Below are 24,737 nucleotides of genomic sequence, written 5' to 3'. Positions count from 1 at the left end.
ATTCTTAATACTGTGTTGTTACCTAAATGATCCTCAGCTGTTTTTCTTTCTTTAGTGATAGTTCTTCACGAGTCCTTTGTTCTGAACAGTTAAACTTCAGGTCTCACCGATTTTTCAGCATTTTTGTGTATTTGAACTCTTTCTAACAATGACTATGATTTTGAGATCCATATATTTTCACACTAAGGACAACTAAGGGACTCTATTACAAAGAGCAACTATTACAAAAGGTTCAAATGCTCACTGATGCTTCAGAAGGAAAAACGATGCATTAAGAGCTGAGGGTGTAAACTTTTGAACAGAATGAAGATTGATATTTTGCCTAAACATCTTTTTCATGTCTCTGTATTTTTCAAGGGCAGAACAGCTCGGAATCCTGGCACAAATTTCAAATCATGTTTAATTAATAAAAGATGTAATTTTGCTCTGTTTTTGTAAAAAAAAACAAACATGGCATGTAGAAATGAGGATGTTTGACTGGATATTCAAAAGTTGGGTTGTACTGTAGTATTGTCATAGTGTGTGTTGCAGAGCAAGGGAGTTGGAAATAAGTGAACAGACACCACTTGGATAAAACGCAGAAAAGCCTGTGAAAGTTGGCTGTGATCTTCCATGACCCAGATATGGTATTTCATCCAAAAATAAAGCATGCAGCAGGGATAGTAATGAAGGCAATTCCCCGCCACACTGTACAAATAATAAAAGAGAGGGATTCATTTATTAACGCCACTTGTGTATTTCAATTATCATAATGATTTTCTAGTCAAGTCTTCTGACTTTTAGCTATTTAATGGACATTAGGTTATATCCTGTGTGGTATGTGGCATGTTCCTAAACAAATATGTTTGAAAAATCCAGACACTTTTGTAAGGAAATGTTATATTCTCAAAAGGGAAAACTATGTACTTAATCATAAGTGCAAGAGATATATTTTTGTTGTGTTGTGATGCTGACAGCACAACGGCACTGGAGGGAAAGAGACAGCTTTTGCGCACACACAAAAAAAGGCTCTCTGGACCCATCTACTCTGATTTTAATTAAATTAAATGTGAAGAGTAATACAAATAAGGTATCTGAGATTTGTACTTTAAATACACAGTGATTACCATTATGTAAATTATGTTGGATATTTTTTTAACAAAATTAATTAAGAATTAAAAAAACTGTTTGCTTTTAGGAGTCATTGTTAAGTCATAGTCATTCACCCATGGTGGATACCCATGGTAGGGTATTTTATTTTAAAATGAAATGCTTGTTTGCTTTTCAGATGAAGGTGTATATTCTGATAAATTGTACAATATTTACAGTTGAGGTCAAAAGTTTACATACACCTTGCAGATTCTGCAAAATCATTTTTCAATTTTCATTTTTTTTACCAAAATAAGAGGGATCATGCATAATGCATGTTAGTTTTATTAAGTACTGACCTGAATACGAGATTTCACATAAACGACATTTACATAAAGAACAAATAATAATACAAAAGAAAAAATAATAATTGAGATTTTAAAAATGACCCTGTTTGAAAGTGTACATACACTTGATTTTTAATACTGTGTTGTTACCTGAATGATCCATAGATGTGTTTTTGTTTTTTTTGTTTAGTGATAGTCCACTGTTTGTCCTGAATAGTTAAGCGGCCTGCTGTTCTTCAGAAAAATCCTTCAGGTCCCACAAATTCTTTGGGTTTTCAGCATTTTTGTGTATTTGAACCCTTTCCAACAATAACTGTATGATTTTGAGATCCATCTTTTCATACTGAGGACAACCGAGGGACTCATATGCAACCATTACAGAAGGTTTAAACGCTCACTGATGCTTCAGAAGGAAACCCAATGCATTAATAAGAGCCAGGGGCGTAAACTTTTGAACAGAATGAAGATGTGTACATTTTTCTTCTTTTGCCTAAATATCATGTTTTTTTTGTTTTGTTTAGTACTGCTCTTCAGAATCTACAGAAGATACATAAGACAAAACAAGTTAAATGTACCCTGATCTTTCTTCTGAAGTATCAGTGAGTGTTTGAACCATCTGTAATAGTTGCATATGAGTCAATCAGTTGTCCTCATTGTGAAAAGATGTGAAAAAAATTGTTAGAAAGGGTTCAAATACACAAAATGCTAAACAAACAAAGAATTTGTGAGAATTTCTGAAGAACAGCAGGTAGTTTAACTGTTCAGGACATACAAGGGACTCATGAACAACTGTCACTAAACAAACAAACAAACAAATACAGCTGTGGATAATTCAGGTAACAACACAGTATTAAGAATCAAGTGTATGTAAACTTTTTATAATTTCAACTTCAATCTTTTTTTTCTTGTGGATAATATGTAAATGTCTTTTATGTGAAATATCTTACTCAGATCTTACTTAAATAAATAAAAAAAACATGCATTTTGTATGATCCCTCCCATTTTGTTAAAATAATTAACATTTTGCAGATTCTGCAAGGCGTATGGAAACTTTTGACCTCAACTGTAGATATGTGCTTTGCATGTAGGCTGGTGGTACATTATATCAATATCTGAAAATTTTAGTAGTATATTCACATAAAAGAAACAACAAGGCATAAAAGGTGCTTTGCCTCTCAGCATTTCAATTATATAAATGTTCAGGTAATAGTGTGGTTTTCCTCTATCCACTGGATCTTCTATTGTTTTGTTAATGCTCACCACTAAAACACTGTTTACACCAGCTCCACTGGTTTAATGTGTGTTTGCTGTTTACACAGCGTCTTTGTATTTTACTGAGCGTCTCTTTTTAGAACACTCTATTTTTTCAATTAGTTCCGAGACTACTAATAGGAGCATACTCGTTAAATAAATGCATTCAAATGCGATTTGATCAGTAGGAAAATTACAATCATGTTTTAAAAGCTACAGATTTGTGTAATAAAACATGTAAGTGTGGTATAAAATAAAAAAATAAAGGCAAACATAAGACCACACCACAAGGCATTTGTTCCATTTGTATTTGACGGTTAATGACATCAGCGCATACAAAGGTCTTTTGTAAATACAGGATAAGAAGATCTTGTTTACTGTACACAGTGATAATGACATAGGGGAGCGAGGATGAATTCATATATGACCCACTGCTGTTTACACTATAGCACTCAATAGTGTGGACACACCTACTCCTTCTATATTAGTAATATTTTCTACATCTATTAAATGTTAAACAAGATTATTGTGTAGTATTGCCAATAGATTACAGCTCTGTTCACCCTCAAATTGCAATACGTGAAACAGTTTAAACAGTATTTTTCTCTTTGAATTGTCTTTCTAAAGAAAACAATTCACAAAAAGGTATATAAAGATATTACTGAATCACAAGAAAAGTACATAAAATATACTAGAGCATAAATACAGTAAATAAGGGAAGAGTAAAGTAATGTTAAAGTAAACTATAGTTTGAAGTAAACTAAACTATATGAATTAATAAATAAATAACCTTTAGTTTGAACCTGTTTTTAAAAACTAGAATGAGGTTTGAAAACTTTACATTTTCAAATAATATATTATTTATAAATGCACAAATGCTCTTTTTTATATATTGTTTTCAAATGTGACGGTTTTATGTTGTTTACATATGAAGAGAATAATAATGTGATACAATGCAATAATACACCTGAAAATGAGCATTTTTCCCTTTGAATTTTCTTCCTAAAAAAACACACAAAAAGGTATATAAAAATATTATTGAATCCCAAGAAAAGTACACAAAATATACTAGAGCATAAATAAATAACCTTTAGTTTGAACCTCTTTTTAAAAACTAGAATGATGTTTGAAAACTTTACATTTATAAATAATATATTATTATATTATTTATAAATGCACAAATGCTCTTTTTTTATATGTTGTTTACATATGAGGAGAATAATAATGTTTTACAATGCAATAATACACCTGAAAAAGAAGGAAAATGCTTAGGTAAAAAAATAATAATATAATATAGAATATAAAAATACAATATAATTTTTTTTTATATATAAAAATCTCCAAAGTGCTTTATCAATTATTCTCCCATTAGTCTCAGTGTACCCGCTTATTTTACTTATTAGCACCACAATTTTTTAATTTCTTTAGTGAATTCACATTGATAGTCTTCTGTACTGTGCAGGGTTAACAACACCGGTAGGAAAACGTCACATGTGCTCCTTTCACTACTTCCGGCGAAGGGGGTCCTTCAAGATCCTTAAGTCGCCCAAACTAGTGCCTGTTTTAAAAAATGTGAATAATACAACGTTCTAGTTTCAAATGTACTTCACAACGTAGATGTGTACGAAACTATATGTACGTAATCAATCCGAAATATCACTCTGAAACAATGTTTTATTATTAGCGGGCTCCTGCAGTCATTAAACCGTACAGGCTGTCTTGGGCAGCTCAGTACCGAGAGTCTGAGCGTGACCTCTACTGCAGTTGAAAACATAGTGGAGCCGCGGCTCGATCAGTGGGATGTTTGTTTAGGTCTTCATTTTACCTGTCAACACAGTACTCTCAAATAACAGCACCGTAAGATAGGCTTATGTGCTCCGTGCCGCTGGATCTCCGCTTAGGGGTGCTCAGAGTGTCTGCCGGCTTTGAGGTCTATCATAGCACTGCAACATCAATATGGTAAGTGACCACAGCATCTGAATGGAGTATTACTGTTATGTTTTCATTAATGCATGCTAGGTATATAACAAGAGGATGTTTTATTTATTTATTCGTTCTAATGATAGATGCCTGCAGTCATGCTTATAGATGTTTAGCTAATTAGGGTTGAGTTTCTTGCATCCTATGGATGGATGTAAATGTACGCGCGTTTTTCAAACAAACGTTAAGAATGGTAATGTAATGTCATTTTAGTGGTAGTTGTAAATGCTTGGATTGAACATCAGGTGATGGTTTTGCTAGTAGTGGGGTGTGCCTCACCTGGTGCAGGTAAGCTTTTGACCTCAGAATGCCCTCCACTGGATGACGTCATGGAAGGGCATCAGGAGATCTCTTGCCATTAGAACCGTTAAAGATTATTAGTATTTTAAAGGGATAGTCCACCCCAAAATTAACATGTTATCATCATTTTCTCCTCAAGTAGTCACAGACCAGTGTAAAATGTATTTATGTACATAACAATATGTGACCCTGGACCACAAAACTTAAGTCTTAAGTAGCAGAGGTATATCTGTAGCGATAGCCAAAAATGCATTGTATGAGTTAAATTATTGATTTTTCTTGTATGCCAAAAATCATTAGGATATTAAGTAAAGATCATGTTCCATTAAGATTTAGTAAGTTTCCTACTGTTAATCTACCAAAACTTAATTTTTGATTAGTAATATTCATTGTTAAGAACTTCTTTTGGACAACTTTAAAGATTTTCTCAATATTTTTGTTTTGTGCACCCTCAGATTTTCAAATAGTTGTATCTCAGCCAAATATTGGCCTATCCTAACAAACCATGAATCAATGGAAAGCTTATTTATTTCAAATAATGTGAATCTTATGACTGGTTTTGTCTTCCAGGTTAACAAAAGGTGATATGAAAATGAATGGAGACTCTCACAAACATTCTGCATTACATGTCAGTTTAAGGTCCACAGATGAAAGAAAGTAATTGTGATTTATAGAATTATAATTTTTAGGTGAACTTTCCTGTTTTAACTCCTAACCTGCTCAGTTATAGATGTGAACTGTGGGCGTGTCCCAATACCCACATTTATGGTCTTTGCACTTTGACTACATACATAATGTATTTCCTGTGTTTGGCCCAAGTGTTCAAGTAGGTATGAAAACTGTAAGTGTGTGTAGAACTGTTGATTACAAACATTATAAATTTATACGTTTAGATTTCCAATACTTCGCACTTTAAAATAGACCTTTAAATGTCTGTTCAGTAGTACCATGTTTGTAACAGGTGACATAATTGAATTGTGGTGCTTCTAATTAAAAGATAAAAAGCTGTTGGAAATGTTTTACAAAATGCACATAAACTTATCTCTGCACCAAATTACACTTACACTGGAAAGCTTTCCTTGAAATCCCGCATAGGAGTTCCTGAACACGATAAATGATGAGATACTCAGACTTGAGACAGTCTTGCACACCCTGGGCCACAATCAGTCATAAAGAAATTTTTCCATTGATGCATGATTTGTTAGGATAGGACAACATTTGGCCGAGATACAGCTATTTGAATATCTGGAAAAATCTAAATATTGAGAAAATCACCTAAAGTTGTCCTAATGAAGTTCTTATCATTGTATTTTACTAATCAAAAATTAAGTTTTGATATATTTACAGTAGGAAATTTATGAAATATCTTAATGGAACATGATCTTTACTTTTGGCGTAGAAGAAAAATCGATCATTTTGACCCATACAATGTAATGTTGGCTATTGCTACAAATATACCCGTGCTACTTATGTCTGGTTTTGTGGGGTTAAATTTTTCCTGTCACATGTACACATTCTCAAGTGGCCAAAACTTCAAGTGTAAGTATTGGGACAGGCCTGATTAAAACATAATCTGCAGGAAACGTCTGTAAACATTAATGTTTAACTCTCAGTAGAACTTATAGTTCTGGACCGCTGGAGGCAAGGACATGTAATTAATATTTAATTTAATAATAATAACGCTATTATATCAGTTTTAGATTGATGTCAGTTTCTTTCTACACTGGCATTAGTCTTTATGCCTGGTGGTTAAATAATAATCTACAACATATCAGTGCAAACTTGAGTAATGGAAGAAAATTAATTGCAGAATCTCGAATTTTAACGTGTCGCCACAGGCTCAAAATCCATACTTTACCAGAGCAACTCTCCTTCTGACCATTATTTCATATGGTGACTGAGCTTCCAGACCTGCTGGTTATCTTCAGTGGCCCCCTTCAGAGCTAATTTGGCCCCTGTGCTGTCCAGGTCACTGCCAGCGAGGCAGATAAGTGGCCCATGCTGCTTCAATTACCTCTCCTACCCCAACCTCTCATGGTGACTTACACTGAAGGATCAAACTTCCGAAGCAAGGGAGGCGGCCCATATTATTTAAGTCACGCTTTTAAGGAGAATGTCCAGGGTGTGACACTTTTCTGATGGTTTGAGTTGACTAAAGGGGAACTGTCCCATCCCAATATTGATAGTTGGATGGACATTAGGTTTTTCCACTCTACCTTCAGGAACCCCCTAAAAATACCTCATTCTTCGCATTCAGCGTCAAAGTCTTTATATACAAGTAAGCCGTGACATAGTTCTTAATGATGCCACTGGCTTAGCTCAACTGTGAATCTGGACCACAAAACCAGTCATAAGGGAACATTTTTTGAAATTGAGATTTATACACCTGAAATCTGAATAAATAAGCTTTCCGTTGATGTATGGTTTGTTAAGATAGGACAACATTTGGTTGAGATACAGTTATTTGAAAATCTGGAATCTGAAGGTGCAAAAAAATCAAAATATTGAGAAAATCACCTATAAACTTGTCCAACTGAAGTTCTTAGCAATGCATGTTACTAATCAATAATTAAGTTTTGATATATTTAAAGTAGGAAATGTACAAAATATCTTGGAACATGATCTTTACTTAATATCCTAATGATTTTTGCCATGAAAGAAAAATCAATTATTTTGACCCATACAATGTGTTTTTGGCTATTGCTGCAAACATATCAGTGCTACTTAAGACGGTTTTTGGTTTTGTGGTTCAGGGTCACAATTACTAGTAAAGATAATAGTAGATGACTAGTACAAAAACTAGTGAAATAATGTTTTCTAAATTAGCCAATTACATGTAAATGATAAATTAATACAACAAATAAATAAACTGCAGAAATGATCTAAATAAATACCAAATAAGATATTATTGTCTCAATAAAATGTAATTCATAATGTATGTTAATCACAAATAAAACTGTACTTGTTACTGTGTCTTTAAATAAAAATGGAATATTAAAATGTACACTTTTTTTCCAGCCCACCAAGAATTAACATTCATTGTTTCAACTTAATAGCACTTTTCTTGGCAGTCTCACATTCATTCTTATGGGAAGTATAGTTCCCATGGCAATGGGATGCCTCTCTGTTTCAGTTAAAGTGAGGGAAACATTGTAGTCTGGCATCAGCTTGTGTTCTTTCACAGATTCCTGTAACCAGGAGTGAAAAGAAGCATGCGGCTGCTTTCATGTGTTTTAGACCACCACATTATAGCTTTTGTGTCATTGTGTAGCTCTGCCTCTGTGCAGGTACTGGCGTTTGTTTTAGTGATGAAAAGCGGGATAAAATAAATGAAATCTAACATTTAAGTTTTTATGGCAAGCTTTGCATTAGCGCTGCACACATAGTGAGCTATTCATAGTAAAAGCTATACTGAGAAACTCACAGTCTCACAGTGTTTCACTGTGAATTAAATGGCAGCGGTGCTTAAATATCACAGCTGTTGATCCTATTACAGGGAAAGTTTGATGCTGGTGTCATTGAAACGAGTACAGAGAATATAGTTGACTGATGAAGTAAAAAACAGTAATATTGCAAAATGTTTTTACAATATAAAATATTTTTTTTTATTTTAACATACTTTAAAATAGAGTTTATTCCTGTGATGAAAAGCTGAATTTTTATCAGCTGTTACTCCAGTCTTAAGTGTCACATGATTCTTGAGAAATCATTCTAATATACTAATTTATTATTACAATGATCAATGTTGGATAATATCAACTGTTGTGCAGCCAAATATTTTTTGGAACCAAATATTTTTTTTTTCCAGGATTCTTTCATTAATAACAAGTAAGTTTAAAAAGTACAGTGTTTATTCAAAATATATATATATTTTTATAACAATGTAAATTATTTATTATTAACTTTTAATAAATTTTTAATTATTAACTTAATACATCATTGGAGAATAAAAGTATTAATTTCTTAAAAAAAAAAAAAACAATAAAAATGTACTGACTTCAAACTTTTGAACCTTAGTGTATATATATATATATATATATATATATATATATTGTGTGTGTGTGAGGCTGTGGTCATCTTTCGTGTGTGAATCGTCGTAATTATTTTCTACACTTTCTTTACCCACGTGAGTCAGTCCGCGTCAGTCGTGCTTTTTAACCAATCAGATGTGACCTCGCCATTTCAACCAATCATAACCCGCCAGGGGCGCAGCCTAAATCCTGTTTACATGAAATAAACCTGCTCCCGAGCAGGTTTAAGCTTACGGACCTGTTACTATAACAGCAAGTCTGAGATGCGCATCGAAGAATGAAACAATCCAAGATCAGGACAAATCCACAACAATCAAATCCAGCTAACTGAGTTAGCGACGTACGAACAACGGATCCCTGTTCTGTTCTGAATACCATTGTGAGGGAAATACAATACATGTTTGTAGTGTTTGTAAGCGTTTTATTTTATTTAGTGATATTGTACGTTATTTCTTAATGTAATATTAAAATGTCACCTATGTTAGGGGTGGGTGATATGACACAAATCTTACATTACGATAGGGCTGTCACTAACGATTATTTTGGTAATCGAGTAATCTGTCGATTATTCTGACAATTAATTGAGCAATCAGATAATTATAATACATATTTTGTAGTAATAAAAAAAGTGAACAATAGCCTTTAAAATCATGTAAAATAAATAAATAAAAGCAACAAGGCAATAATAATAAAAAGGGCGCCAACGGCCTGACGATTGTTTTTACACATTACTGTGCGATCTAATCCTTGTTTAATATTGACTTAACAAACATTTTATTCAAATGTCCACTTAATCTTTAATATTTGGCCATTTCTTTATGATAGAAAAGCTACAGCCACTGTAATTTCATGAATAAATGGACATCAAAACGTGTAAACTCAGAGTTAGGGCTTAAACTTTTATTTTAAAATTATGTATTCTCCTGTGTTTGCGTAGGTTTATAAATGATTTACCTTATAAATCTCACGTTGAGATGGTCCACACATGAAATGAAAACTTTGTGTAGAAGCATTTACTGTGAACTGTCTGACACGCACATGCATAATACGCATGTAAATAATTAAAGCACATATATTATACCTGCATCGCATTTTTTTTTTTTTAATTGAATCATAGTGTTTGTGAATTCTTAATAGCATTATGCTTTATTATAATTTTTAAATGGGTTTAATATGTGGAATATGCCACTTCTGGTATTTTGATGATTACTCGACACAGGCAAAATCCAATCCAGGATTTTTTAAATCGAATATTTGAATAGAATCGAGGAATCATTGCAGCCCTAAATTACATATGAGTAATTTTATTTTACGGTAGTGGTATATATCAGTTCTTTTTGCTTTAAATAAGGTCTTAATGATATCAAAATTGTTGGTACTATAGAAATTTCACAAAAAATCTTATACTAACCTAAAAAAAAAAAAGAAACTCAAGCTCACTGAAGAAAAGTAAACAGTCGATTAAATAAGAAACTAATTACAAGCAATAAGAAAAAAAAAACGACATTAAAACAAATAAATAAGAAATGCTACATAGTACATACATTGTATAAAGTAATCAAATGTATAAAAACACTGCACTACACACACACACACATATATACAGTATATATATATATAATTTTTTTTTCTTATTAAAGTCACAAGAGTGATTTAGTCAAGAGCAGTGAGAGATTTTATTTCTTTTGTTGATTGATTAACATGAATGACAGCAGGAATATCATACTGCTGTCACTTTAAGAGCCGCCTGGGTCCAATATACTGTTATATATGTGTTTTCTTCAGCTGTTTGCTTTAACTTAAGACCTTAATTATTGTGTTCATGAGGATACGTGCAAAGATGGGCATTTTGACAGATTATTTAACCGCTCAAGGCCTATTAAGTGGCAAAAATAACTCCGTTTGATACTCCTGCACTCTATGAACACCATCTTCATGTGTGTGTGCGTCTCTGACAGTGCTCAAAAACAGTATCTCAGACAGAGCATATGCATATAGAGAAATAGTTCTCTTTCACTTCTGATTGCATTTAAATGACTTAAAGGAACCGTATGTAAGAAATTTATGTCAGTTAATCATAAAATGGCCCTGACATGTCACTAGACATTAAGAAATCATGTTCATTTCAAATACTTATATCACTGACAACAGTGGTCCGGCCAGGATATTGTCATTTAAAAGTGAGAGTTGCAGCCCTCAACTGATGTTATTGTTGTCATTTTGTGTTTTGGTCTGAGGCTCCACCCTCCAGCTATCTACCAATCACGAAGTCAGTAGAGTTTCGTGAGACGGGTTGCCAGCTCTGTTACAGCTGCGTAACAGCTGCACGAACGTGTCGGATAAAACATGTATAACGTTACGAAACGTAAAAGACCTCGTTATGAATCCGAAATACGTCGTGACGAAGTCCGAAATAAAACAAGGATTGGTATAGGAGATGCCTTTGAAAGATGGAGACGGCTGAAAACGGAGAAGAATTTGAAGATAGACGCCAACATTGCTGATTTTCTCCTGGACAGGTAAGATTCATCTATGTTTGGCTAACTTTGCCTCCGTAGGCTACACAGTGGATTTTCCACGGTCGGCAGTGCTAAATGCGTTCATAAAAAGCTTTATATCGCACCACTAGGAGGGTATGAAAACAATCTATGTTCCGACTGAAATGTGGTATTACAGTACATCTTTGCGAAATATTTGGCTAATCGCCATCTGTAAATTTTTGCGATACATAATTACTTCGCAAAACATCTCTTGTGAAGCATAAACATAATTAACAGAAGAAAAACAAATTACTGTGTAGGACTCGTCACTTGCCGTTGAAGCTCCTTGTAGCACTAGCAGCCTACTCCTGCAGCTTAGCTGGCAACCTCGAGTCAGGGGGAGCGGGAGGGGATACACCGTTCTACAGTATTTTGAAAGTGATTGCAGTACCAGTTTTGGCCACAATCCTACATACGGTTCCTTTAAAATCACTTGTTTTTAAACTGCAGTAATTAAAAACCCGTGCAAACGATACATTTTTGCGACCACGTATGTAAGATATACACAGATGCGACTTATCTGTTTTTTTGTTTTTTTCTCTTAGCTTTGCAGTTTGACCCGGTTTGACTTGTATTCAGGTGCAACTTATTTTCATATTAACATACAAAAATTAAAATGACAGATTTTTTTTTTTTTTTTTTTTTTTTTAAGTTTGTTTATATTTACTGTCTTGGACAAAATGGGGAATCGAAATTGGAGTCAAAAAGGTTTATGTAGCTGTTATGTGGCTTTACCAGGCTATTCCTAATATTCCTGCTTTGTTGTGTTCAGAAATAAACTGTGCTAAAACATGGCACTATTATACACCACATGTCTTGACAATTAGGCTCCAAAGTCATGGACCAGAATTCACCAAGTCAACCTTGCAAAATTATGTTATCACAGAATAGTTCTGATAATTTTCTAGTTTTCTGTCTTGTGATTGAATTGCTGTACAATTTGATTCATGATTCCTCTTTCCTGAGTGACACGCCGGCCATGTTGCCATGTAAATTTCTTTTGTGCGAGTTTTGAAATGGCTAGCTAGGCACATAGCAATTTGTGCGGATCAGCGATCATTTGAATGCACATCACCGTCTCCTCGACACAGGGGCAGGACACTGTGCCTTACACGCGTGGATGGTGAGATTGCCCATTGATGCCAGCGGTCCTCCCACGCTGTAGCTGGGATAGTTTGATGCTGGGGTGTTTAAGGCAATTACAGAGTAGGTGATTGACTGGGGAAGTCAACATCATTTGCAAAGGTTACTACCTTTGCAGCACCGAATTCCTTGCTGTTTTCATTGCTCTGTGGACATTCTGTACATGGAGGAAAATTTGAAGTATTTGGAGTACTCTTTTGGAATTATTTTGGAGTAATTTTGGTTTCGAAATCATATTTTCTAGCCTGCCAAAATGGCAGTTCAGGTTAGTTACTAGGTTTTCACTAGGGATGCAACGATACCATTTTTTCAAAACCGATCCGATCCGATACCAAAAATTCTGAGTATCGCCTGATACCGATACCAGGCCGATATCAGTGGGGGTATTTTACCTTCCAAACTAAAGAGTGTATACAATTCACTTTGTCATTAAGATTTATTTGTTTTAGGTAAAGAAAGAAATACCAAATCTGCTTGCACATTGTTGGATAAAAAAGGGGGAAAAAGAGATACATGCATGAGTGCAATCAAATTCATAAATTCATATTAAGATTAATGTTTTAAAAATAACATTTTGAAAACAGAAATATTACAGATTTAAATAACTGAACAGATCTGCCAGCAGATGGCGGCAAGACACTGATTTAATTACTGAATCATTTCATTCATTTGATTCGTTCGAACGGATGGTTCATTCAGTATTAAAGCAAGTGACTCTCTGTTTGAATGGGAAATTGAATCATTTCACTAGTTTTGTTTAAAAACGCACGATCATTCATAAACGAAACACCGCTGTGTTTGAATGGAGATGCGGAGCAGCTCAGTTGTGACTTGTTTCAGACCACTTTTGACGACGAAATAGAGCAAAATCAGGCAAAAGTGTTATAGTCAGACAGTGTAAGTCATTTAATAATAACTTCTTATTTATTTAACTGCTGTATTAAACAACATCCCATTTACAAAACATTTACAAAGGAAGTATTAAAAGCTGTCACTCGGTTCGCGAAGTCCTTGTGTTCTTTTGCGTGATGCTTGCAAATATTTCAATTTGCATTGCTACTAGCTGCTCTATCAAGAGAAAAATATTTCCAAATCGGGGACATGTTTACCGCGCTGAGGTAGACTTTGCATGTAAAAGTTCTCTCTGAACTCGCCTCTCACACTCATGTCACATGTGGTTGTGTAAGCAGCGCAACGGATTTTAAATGTATTTTATTTTTAAGGCAATGTTTTAAAATAATTGTGTTCTTGTATGAATTATTATTATTATTATTATTATTAATATAATATAATTATTATTATAATTATTTTTACAGTAGACTATTGTTTCTTGATATTTATTTAATCAAACTCTGGTAACGTATCGAATTTGGATCGGTCACGCATCACCGATATCCGATCCATTCAAAAAGCTTGGATCGGCGTCGATACCGATCCAGAGTATCGGATTGATGCAACCCTAGTTTTCACTAGTTTGAATGCTGTGCCGTGTTCTTGCTGGTGCGATCAGAAAGTGTTCTAATATTTCACTCTTTCCCTTCAGGGTGTGATCAGTGTGCAGCTGGTGGTTACCATGGTAATGGCCAGCGTGATTCAGAAGATCATACCCCACTATTCCTTTGCACGATGGCTCCTCTGCAGTGGCAGGTAATGAGGAAGTACGGCCCACTGTGCCGCTCTGACATCCCTCTTGATGGTCAACCTAAAATGGCATCTTAATCTACAAGGCAGCCTTAAAAACACAAACCACAGACCCCGCTTCGCACACAGCATATCCCGTTTTATTGTTCATATTAAGGGCCCATCAAAAATGCATCATTATGGTGTTTCAGTAAGACCAAAGGGTATCATCAAAAAGCTCCAAGACCCAAGAGAACCGCTAACGAAAGTACAAGCCACGCTTGTTTCCCCCCTTAATTAGCGCCATATGTGTTTAGAGTAAACAGCTCTTCCAAATGTGCTCAATAATTCATCTGTGCTTGTTTTTGGCTGTAAAAATAGTTTGGGAAAACTCTGGCTCGAGTGCAGGGCTTGAAGTGTTGCCCTGGAGACTTTGATAATTAAGTTTTCATTAGGAAGTAAACATGCAAAAAACAACTGAAAGCAGTACAGCCCTCTCAGGGCTCATGACAGGCCAGTTTCTAAACAAAGTTTAAGGGGTTGTGGTAAATATTTGCCACCAAAGATCTGATCATTTTATTACCATCAAACAACCTTTGCAATTTGAAGAAATGGTTTAAATGAAAGTGCAAATTCTGTGATTATTTACCCTCATTCCACAACCGTATGCCTTTCTTTCTACGGTGAAACATAAATGGAGAAATTCAGAAAGCTACGGTTGTCGCTCTTTTCCATACAGTTACAATGAATTCGGATGGAAGCTTTCAACTTTCAAAATAGGTCACAAAAGGCACCATAAAAGAATTATAAAAGTGGTCCATGCAATGAAAATCAATAGGTTGACTCACATGTTGTTTTAGACCCCATTGAATTTCATTGTGGATAAACATTCTTCAGAATAGCTTTTCTATCTGTTCCGAGGAAGAAAGCCAGTCATACAGGTATGAAACTAAATGACTGAGAGTAAATGATAACAGAGAATAGTTCACCAAAAAATTACAATTCTGTCATTAATTACTCACCCTCATGTCGTTCCAAACTATAGGACAACCTTTCAACTTCAAAACACAAATTAAGATTTTTTTGGTTAAATTTGAGAGCTTTCTGACCCTGCATAGACAGCAACACAACTACCACGTTCAAGGCCCAGAAAGGTAGTAAGGACATTGATAAAACAGTCCATGTGGCATCGGTTGTTCTACTTTTATTTTATAAAGCTATGATAATACTTTTTGTGCACAAAGATCACAAAAATAACAATTTTATTCAACAATTTCTACACAAAAAGGGTCAGATAGCTCTCGGGATTTAATCAATAATATTTTAATTTCTGAAGCTCTGAAGATGAATGAAGGCCTTATGGGTTTGGAACGACATGTGGGTGAGTGATTAATGACAGAATTAAATTTTTTGGGTGAACTATCCCTTTATTTATTGAAGTGAATGTTTCCTATTGTATTAAAGGAGTAGTTCACTTTCAGAACAACAATTTACAGATAATTTACTCACCCCCTTGTCATCCAAGATATTTATGTCTTTTTTTCTTCAGTCGTCAAGAAATTATATTTTTTGAGATAAACACATCTGGGAATTTCTCCATATAATGGACTTAAATGGTGCCCTGATTTTTGAATCTTCAAAATGCTGTTTAAATGCAGTTTAAATGTGGCTTCAAATGGCTGTAAACAATGCCCTAGTGCTGGACGAGTTTCAGTGCTTAAAAGGTATATAAAAATATATTTTTCTAAGAAAATGACCAAACGTTTCGGTAGACAAGACCCTTCTTCGTCAGCTGGGATTGTTTACAGCCATTTGAAGCTGCCTTTAAACTGCATTTAAACGGCATTTTGAAGACTCAAAAATCGGGGCACCATTTAAGTCCATTATATGGAGAAATTTCCAGAAATGTTTATCTCAAAAAACATAATTTCTTGACAACTGAAGAAAAAAAGACATAAACATCTTGGATGACAAGGGAGTGAGTAAATTATCTGTAAATTGTTGTTCTGAAAGTGAACTACTCCTTTAAGGAGTTCTACAGTTTTTAACAGATTAATAAAAAAGTAAACGTTTCTTAATCAGCAGCAGATTAGAATGATTTCTGAAGAGTCATGTGACATTGACTGTAATGGCTGCTGAAAATTTAGCTTGGAATTTTTTTTTTTAATATTTCATAACAAATGTGACCCTGGACCACAAAACCAGCCTTAAGTAGCACGGGTATATTTGAGGTAGTAGCCAAAATGGGCCAAAATTCGATTTTTCATTTATGCTAAAAATTATTAGGATATTTAGTAAAGATCATGTCTCATGAAGATATTTCATGAATTTCCTGCTGTAAATAAATCAAAACTTTTTCAGAAATTTGTAATTAGTAGTATAGATTAAGAGCTTCATTTGGACAACTTTAAAGGCGATTTTCTCAATATTCGATTTTTTTTTTTGCACTTTCAGATTCCAGATTTTCAAATGGTTGTATCTCAGCCAAATATTGATCTATCCTTACAAAACATACAACGGAAAACATATTTATTCATCTTTCAGATGTATACATCTCAGTTTCATAAAACTGACCCTTATGACTGGTTTTGTGGTCCATGGTCACAAATTTTGTTTTACTATAGATTTGATCAAATAAATACAGCCATGGCGGACATAAGAGAATTATTTTTGAAAGAATGATGAAATCGGAAATTAAGGGTTTTTTTTTTTTTTAGAGATATTTGTATTTCAGAGATGGTTATATACTTGTTTCTTGTCTTGTTAGTCTGCGTTGGTACCAGCACCCCACAGAAGATGAGCTGAGGACTTTAGCTGGAAAGCAACAGAAAGGAGGCAAGAGCAAGAAAGACAGGTACAACACAGCATCATTTTCACTTTTCTTTGAATCTGTGCACATTTGACTTTTGGTTATGAAAGAACATTTTGTGGCTACAACAAAGTGGTAAAAATCAAGCAGCTTTGTTGCCCATATTCTGCAGCGGACTATGCATACAATGCTAATTCCCTGAAAAGGTAGACTAGCCTGTGTCTAGCAGCTTAGGTTTGATAGTCAGTTCTATTATACCTACCTCCTGTTCTCAGACAAAAGCCCATTTCTGCTCTGCAGGGAGCTCTTGGGCCATTTTGTCAGGCAGGTATGCCGCAATCCAGTGCGGAGAGACTACCATGCCCACAGTGCTTTTGTGCTGAACACCATTGTGCACACTGACCTATGTAAACAACAGAGACCCGGAGGAGAAGTCCAAGAATCTCAGGTTCAGCTGGCTTGGAGCCACGGGGCAGAAAGCTTGCATACTAGACCCGCTCACGCTAAGGCCTGTGCCCCTTTCCAATATCCCACCGTTCCCAGCAGAGCCCGACATTCATTTCTCTATTCTTTGTCATGCAGACAGCATTAGAGATGGGTGGAAATATGTTTGATTTGAACGTTGTGTGGATTTAGCTCTTTTTCAATAGCGAGGAGGGCTCCTCTAATCCCCAGTAAAATGTGCAAACTCTGGTGTTTGGTTTCCAATAGAGACAGAGCCCTCAGTTAGGACTGCGAAAAATCTGCTGTCCTTCGGACAAAGTTGCAGATCCCACACGTTGATACCTGCTTCTCAGTTTTGTTCTTTTGCTTTAATTCATCATTGTGAATAAATGAAATTGTGTAATACATTTAGCTTCAGTGTTAATAATTAAAGGTCCTAAAAATGTTAAATTGATCAAAAGGGACTGTAAAGAAATTAACTTTTTATTTTATTTGAACTTATTGGGCAATGTGACCAAAATCTTATATCATGATATGAGTAATTTTATTTTACGATAACAATATAGGTCAAAAGTTTACATACTTCTTTCAGAATCTGCAAAATGTTCATTATTTTCCCAAAATAAAAATGATCATACAAATGCATGTTATTTTTTATTTTGTACTGACCTGAATAAGATATTTCACATAAAAGACGGTTTACAGATAATCCACAAGAGAAAATAATAGTTGAATTTATTAAAATTACCCCGTTCAAAAGTTTACATACACTTGATTCTTAATACTGTGTTGTTACCTAAATGATCCACAGCTGTTTTTTTTTTTTTATGTTTTTTTTAGTTATAATTATAGTCCCTCGTTTGTCTTGAACAGTTAAACTGTCCGCTGTTCTTCAAAAAATCCTTCAGGTCCCACAAATTCTTTGGTTTTTCAGCATTTTTGTGTATTTGAACCCTTTTTAACAATGACTGTATGATTTTGAGATCCATCTTTTCACACAGAGGACAACTGAGGGACTCATATGCAACTATTACAGAAGGTTCACTGATGCTCCTGAAGGAAAAATGATGCATTAAGAGCCGGGGGTGAAAACTTTTGAATAGAATGAAGATGTGTACATTTGTCTTATTTTGCCTAGATATCATATATTTTTTCATTTATTACTGTCCTTCAGAAGCTACTTGTTTCCCAGAAGACAAAATAAGTAAAATCTTCAAATTTAAAAAGATTTCGCCCACCGGTTCTTAATGCACTGTTTCCTTCTGGAGCATCAGTGAGCATTTGAACCTCAAGTCCCTTAGTTGTCCTTGGTGTGAAAAGATGGATCTCAAAATCATACAGTCATCAATGGAAAGGGTTTAAATAATTTAAAAATACTGGAAAACCAAATAATTTGTGGGACCTGAAGGATTTTTCTGAAGAACAGCAGGCACAACTCATGAACAACTATCACTTAAAAAAAAAAAACACACACAGCTGTGGATCATTCAGATAACAACAGAGTATAAAGAATCAAGTGCATGTAAACTTTTGAACGGGGTAATTTTTATGAATTTAACTATAAGTTTCTCTTGTGAACTATATGTACACCGGCTTTAATGTGAAATATCTTATTCAGGTCAGTACTAAATAAAAAAAAAAACATGTATTTTGTATGATCTCTCTTATTTTGGTAAAATAGTTAACATTTTGCTGATTCTGCAATATGTATGTAAACTAGGGGTGGGCATAGATTAATTTTTTTAATCTAGATTAAATCTTGGAATTAATCTATATTAATCTAGATTAAAATGGCTAATTTGAATTCTGCTGAAGGCATTCAGAATATGTGTGCTACCCAAATAATGACTAAAAGTAAGTCTTCGAGAACGGGCCAGGTGGCGCATTAGATCAGGCGCATTAGACCAGGCGCTCATCTCCTGTTTCCAAAATGCATCACAAACTGCTTGACAATTGCATTTACAACATAATTACCTATACAAACTTGTGTAACCAAGTACTTCTGCGCAAAAGGCTGCACGACGTGCGCGTTGCCGTTAAATACACAGACGCGCACGTGCATGGATTTCTGCGTGCATAGTCTTCCATTAAACTGCGTTGCTTTTAGAAGCGTCAATTCAGTTGTTGCATATAGTTTAATGTCTTTATTTCGGGATTATCAAAGTAAATTATAACTCACATGCCCCAGTAAAAAGGATCTGGCAACGCACCTGCCCTGAAGCGGCTTCATAGCTGCATTCATGTTTGCACGTCTCATTTGATGTGGTAATTTCACAGAAGTTGAAGACTCGTTCTCGCCCCCCTACAGTGCAATTCGACTAGGTATACGTCATCCGCGCTAAAATATCAAGGTGAAAGTCATCATATCTTGCGTAGTTTAGACCCAGCTCCCAACCCAACTTTGAGAATAGATTAACGGCGATATTTTTTTTTTATCGCCCGATAAGAGTCTCACGTTAACGCAGCACGTTAACGCCGATAACGGCCCACCACTAATGTAAACGTAATTGTATTACATTTAATTTGATGATACTCTATGATGTATAAAAGAAAAAATACATTTCAGTTTTTGGCTTAACTGTTACGAAAGCTCTTAATTATTACTACAACAAAAGGGATTACCAATTTGTATTGCAACACATCACATACAGTATTGTTGTGCAGTGAGGAGCAGGTAGTCAACATGACAGCATGAAACCGTTTTACCAGTTTAATCGACTTAACTGATATCCTATACAAGTTATCAGAGTATTACAAAGTGAATGAAACTAAAGTGTCTTTTAAAGTGTAATTGGGAGCATCTGAACTTCTCACCCTGATGATGACATCCCACTTCACATAGCAACCAGAATTCACACCGCCAGGAAGAGATAGTAGTCATGTGACACATTGCATTGTGTGATGAGGTTAAATGCCAGAGAAGCCCCACCGTACTACAACTGAAGCACTTACAAGAGTGCTGAAACATCATAAATGAATGGATAAAGTAGCCCAGATGCTCCTGAATAAATTCTGTCTTATCTGGGCAGCAGAGGATGATAACGCCTAGTTCTTGGAATAGCATACTGTTATCATTTTGAACTTTTTTTTTTAAATAAAATGTTAATTATTCTTATTTATGTTTGGCCCAGATATTTTGAGTAATGTGCTTTGAAAAATGTGCTTTCTAATAATAAAACTGGGGTGGTTTTATATTCAGTTTTATTCAAAAGCATAAATAAAAAGCATCTTCAATACAATTTATGCAATAATACTTGGCAAGTGAATAGAGAAAAATAGCACTCTAGCACTTAATTTTAGTTTTTGGCCCAAAATGTCCTTGGTGATTTATGTGTGTGTGTTTGTGTTTTAGTTTAGCCTATTTTCAGTGTTTCATTGTTCCTTATTGTATGTGTTATGTCCACGTTTTGCTTCTCAGAAAGTACAATGGGCACTTAGAGAACAAGCCGATGACTATTCCCAAAGACATCGACCTTCAGCTGGAGACTAAATGCATTGCCGAAGTGGACACACTAGGTAACTCACCTGTTGTCATTATATGAAACCTGGTGAAACCTTGAGCTTCAAGGATCTTCTTAGTAAGTCTGGTTCCTTAAGCTTGTCTTTTTGTCTGTCTGTGTTTTTTTTTTTTTTGGTCTAGCTCTGCATTACTTTCCTGAATTCCAGTGGTTGGTGGATTTCACAGTGGCCGCCACAGTGGTGTATCTCATCACTGAGCTGTACTTCTGTGTGGCGGAGCCCAGTGGAGAGATGAACATCAGCGTGGTGTGGAGCCTCCTGGTCTTGGCCTTTGTCATGTATCCCTTTCTGGCTTGAAATCCTGAAGGAGCTTTTACTTTCCTTCTTTTTTTGCATTGCTTTTCCTTTTTTTCATTGCAAATATTTCTTGTAATTATTAGCATAGTTGACATAACTTTTTTTTTTTTTTTTGTTATATCAAGATTTTTATTTAAAATTGATATTCTATACGGGGTCAGTAAGTAAGTGTAAGTGTAATTAGAGCCCTGGTCATTCTTTTCTATTTATTTGTAGTTTTAATCACCTTTTTATGGAAGCCTGTTTCCGCCACTGAATTAAAAAAAGAAGGTTAATGTGACTTTTTATCTCACAATTCTAACTTGTTTCTCACAGTTGACTTTTTTTTTTCAAAGAATTGCAAGTTTATATCATGCAATTCTGACTTAATTTTTTGTAATTTTTCTTGCAATTCTGACACGCAAAACAAATAGCGTGACATAAACTCAAACTTGCAAGTAATAAAGTCAGGATTGTGAGACAGACTCGCTATTCGAAATTAAGTTTTAATTCTGAAAAATAAAGTCAATTGCAAGAAATAAGCTCACATTTCAGATTTTTTTATTGCAACTTTATATCTCAGGACTGACTTTTTTTCTCAGGAATTGTGAGTTAAGTTGGAATTGTGAGATGTAAACCCACAATTTAAGAGAACATATCAGTAATTATTCCTCTCAAAATTGTATTTTTTTTAAATCTCACAATTCTGAGAAAAAAAGTCAGAATTTCCAAAAAAAGAAAAGTCAGAATTGTGAGATAAATTTGCATTTGTGAGGAAAAAAGTCAGAATTGTGAGGTTTTATCTTGCAGTTCAGACTTTATTTCTCACAATTTTGAGTTTATATCACGCAATTCTGAGAAAAAGTCAGAACGGTCAGGTATACTCGCATTAGCGAGAAAAAAGTCAGAATTACAAGTTTTTATATTTAACTTTTTCTCGCAATTGAGAGTTTATTTTTTGAAATTTTTGAAATTGTGAGTTTATATCACACAATTCTGAAAAAAAAGTCACAATTGTGAGTTTATATCTCACAGTTGTGACTTTTTTTCTTAGAATTGTGAGTTTATATCACGCAATTCTGATTTAATTTTTTGTAATTGTGAGTTTATATCTTACAATTCTGACTTTCTCGCAATTCTGACTTTTTTCTCAGAATTGCGTGATATAAATTCTCACATTTGCGAGAAATAAGGTCAGAATTGCAGGATAAAACCTCACAATTCTGACTTTTTTCCTCACAAATGCAAATTTATCTCACAATTCTGACTTTTTTTTTTGGCAATTCTGACTTTTCTCGGAATTGTGAAATTTAAAAAAAAAAAAAATTTTGAGAGGAAAAATTACTGATATGTTCTCAAAATTGTGGGTTTTTATCTCACAATTCCTACTTGTGAGATAAAAACAAGAAAAAAAATTATGAGATAAAAAAAAAACTCTAATTTTGACAGGGAAAAAAGACTGATATGTTCTTAGAATTGTAGGTTTATATCTCACAATTCTAACTTGACTCGCAATTCCTGAGACAAAAGTCACAATTGTGAGATATAAAGTTGCATTTGTGAGAAAAAAAGTCTGAAATGTGAGTTCATATTCAGAATAGCAACTCACTATTCTGAGAAATTAAGTTTTAATTCTGAGAAATAAAGTCAGTTGAAGAAATTGAGAAATAAGCTCACATTTCAGATTTTTTTTTGTTGCAACTTCATATCTCAGGACTGACTTTTTTCTCAGGAATTGCGAGTTAAGTTAGAATTGTGAGATATAAACCATTCTAAGAACATATCAGTCTTTTTTCCCTGTTTGAGTTTTTTTCTATCTCATAATTCTGAAAAAAAAAGTCAGAATTGCGAGATAAATTTGCATTTGCAAAGAAAAAAAGCCAAATTGCGACTTTTTATCTTGCAGTTCTGACTTTATTTCTCGCAACTGTGAGTTTCTCAAAATTCAGAGAAAAAAAAGTCAGAATTGCGAGGAAAAAAAGTCAGAATTGAGAGAGAAGCTCACATTCGCAAGAAGTCTCATAATTCTGACTTTATTTCTCGCAATTGTGTTTCTCAAAATTCAGAGAAAAAAAAGTCAGAATTGCGAGGAAAAAAGTCAGAATTGAGAGAGAAACTCACATTCGCAAGAAATCTCATAATTCTGACTTTATTTCTTGCCATTGTGAGTTTATATCTCACAATTCTGAAAAAAAGTCACAATTGTGAGTGTATATCTTTCAATTCTGAGAAAATAACTAGAGATAAAAAAAGTCTAAATAACCTTATTTTATTATTTTATAATATTTTAAAGAGTATAGATAACAATAGTATTATTTAATAAGTGTTTTGATGCGTTATTAAAAAGTGGTTGCATGAGGACCGTAATACAGTAGTTTCTCAGCGCGTGATGTGACTTACATAGTGAGCCATTTGTTATTTTTAACAGAACTACAGTAGGAAACTTAAAGTACTTTATTCAATAACGTGTCCATAGTTCCTAAATGTTAAAACATCCTTTATAAAAGACAACCCTTGTGGAGAAGCTCAATTTTCACAGTCTCCGAGCAGGGACAGTCTAGCCGTGAGTGATGAAAGCTGCACCTGTTGCCTTTTACCTGCTACTTTCCCCTTCTAGTGCCTCACCAAATCACACACATTAACCCCGGCACAGTCCACAAAGATCAATCTCCCTCCGCTCGCCACTGCCCTTTACCTAGCTCAGCCTGCCACAGAAGATTGGAGGCCCAATTTTCACGGCCCACCGGACTGATTTGCCTGGGAAAAAGAGAGGAAGGAAGGAAGGTGCCTGGTAGGGTGATGAAGATGATGACGATGATGATAGGTCTATATGTGTGCAAATGGCTGAATGTGGACAGGAAGGAGCTATTTTTCCTGATCTCAGTGGAGAGTGTGTGGTGGGGAAAATGGCCTTGTCAAAGTGATGGTCACTGAAACATTTCCTCAGATGGCCACCCGCTTGCCTTGCAGATTTGCACGACGTAGCCACAAGTTGAATGATTGACCCTAGACCAGTATAATCAAAACGGGCACATATAGGCATCGTAAAAAAAAAAGAGGCGCAGCTAGCCGTTTTCTGTCTGCATTTGGCGCCTTTCTTGCTTTTCAGATTTGTTATTTCTCACCGTAGGGGAAATTAGCCTTGACGCTTTTTGATGAGGTGTGTTTTAAATGCATTTCTCTTCTGCTGTGACACTAAATGTAAGACTTGTATGTCAGGATACTCCTCGATTAGATTAGATTAGAATCCAACCTCAGAGTTTGTATGTAGAGTCTATGAGAATAATATGTGACCCTGCACCACAAAACCAGTCATAAGGTTAAATTTTACAAAACTGAGATGTATACATCACATGAAAGCCCAATAAATAAGCTTTCTATTGATATATGGTTTGTTAGGATAGGACAA

At 34.6% G+C, this 24,737-nt stretch overlaps 1 protein-coding gene across 1 annotated transcript in view; it reads left to right on the top strand.

The window, feature by feature from the left end:
- The first annotated feature begins 4,436 nt into the window (after positions 1-4,436).
- The window catches only part of tmem161b (transmembrane protein 161B), a 28,529-nt gene continuing 8,228 nt past the window's right edge, over positions 4,437-24,737 (top strand). The window contains exons 1-5 of the mRNA XM_073839790.1: positions 4,437-4,625; positions 14,204-14,307; positions 17,048-17,134; positions 20,952-21,049; positions 21,174-21,330. Of these exons, the coding sequence (XP_073695891.1) occupies positions 4,623-4,625; positions 14,204-14,307; positions 17,048-17,134; positions 20,952-21,049; positions 21,174-21,330 (449 nt within the window). The 5' untranslated portion in view covers positions 4,437-4,622. The remainder of the gene's footprint in view (positions 4,626-14,203; positions 14,308-17,047; positions 17,135-20,951; positions 21,050-21,173; positions 21,331-24,737) is intronic.

Source organism: Garra rufa, chromosome 5 (assembly GCF_049309525.1).
Source record: "Garra rufa chromosome 5, GarRuf1.0, whole genome shotgun sequence".
NCBI lineage: Eukaryota > Metazoa > Chordata > Actinopteri > Cypriniformes > Cyprinidae > Garra > Garra rufa.
Note: the sequence above shows the minus strand (reverse complement) of the source record. Positions and strands in the feature narration are given on the sequence as shown.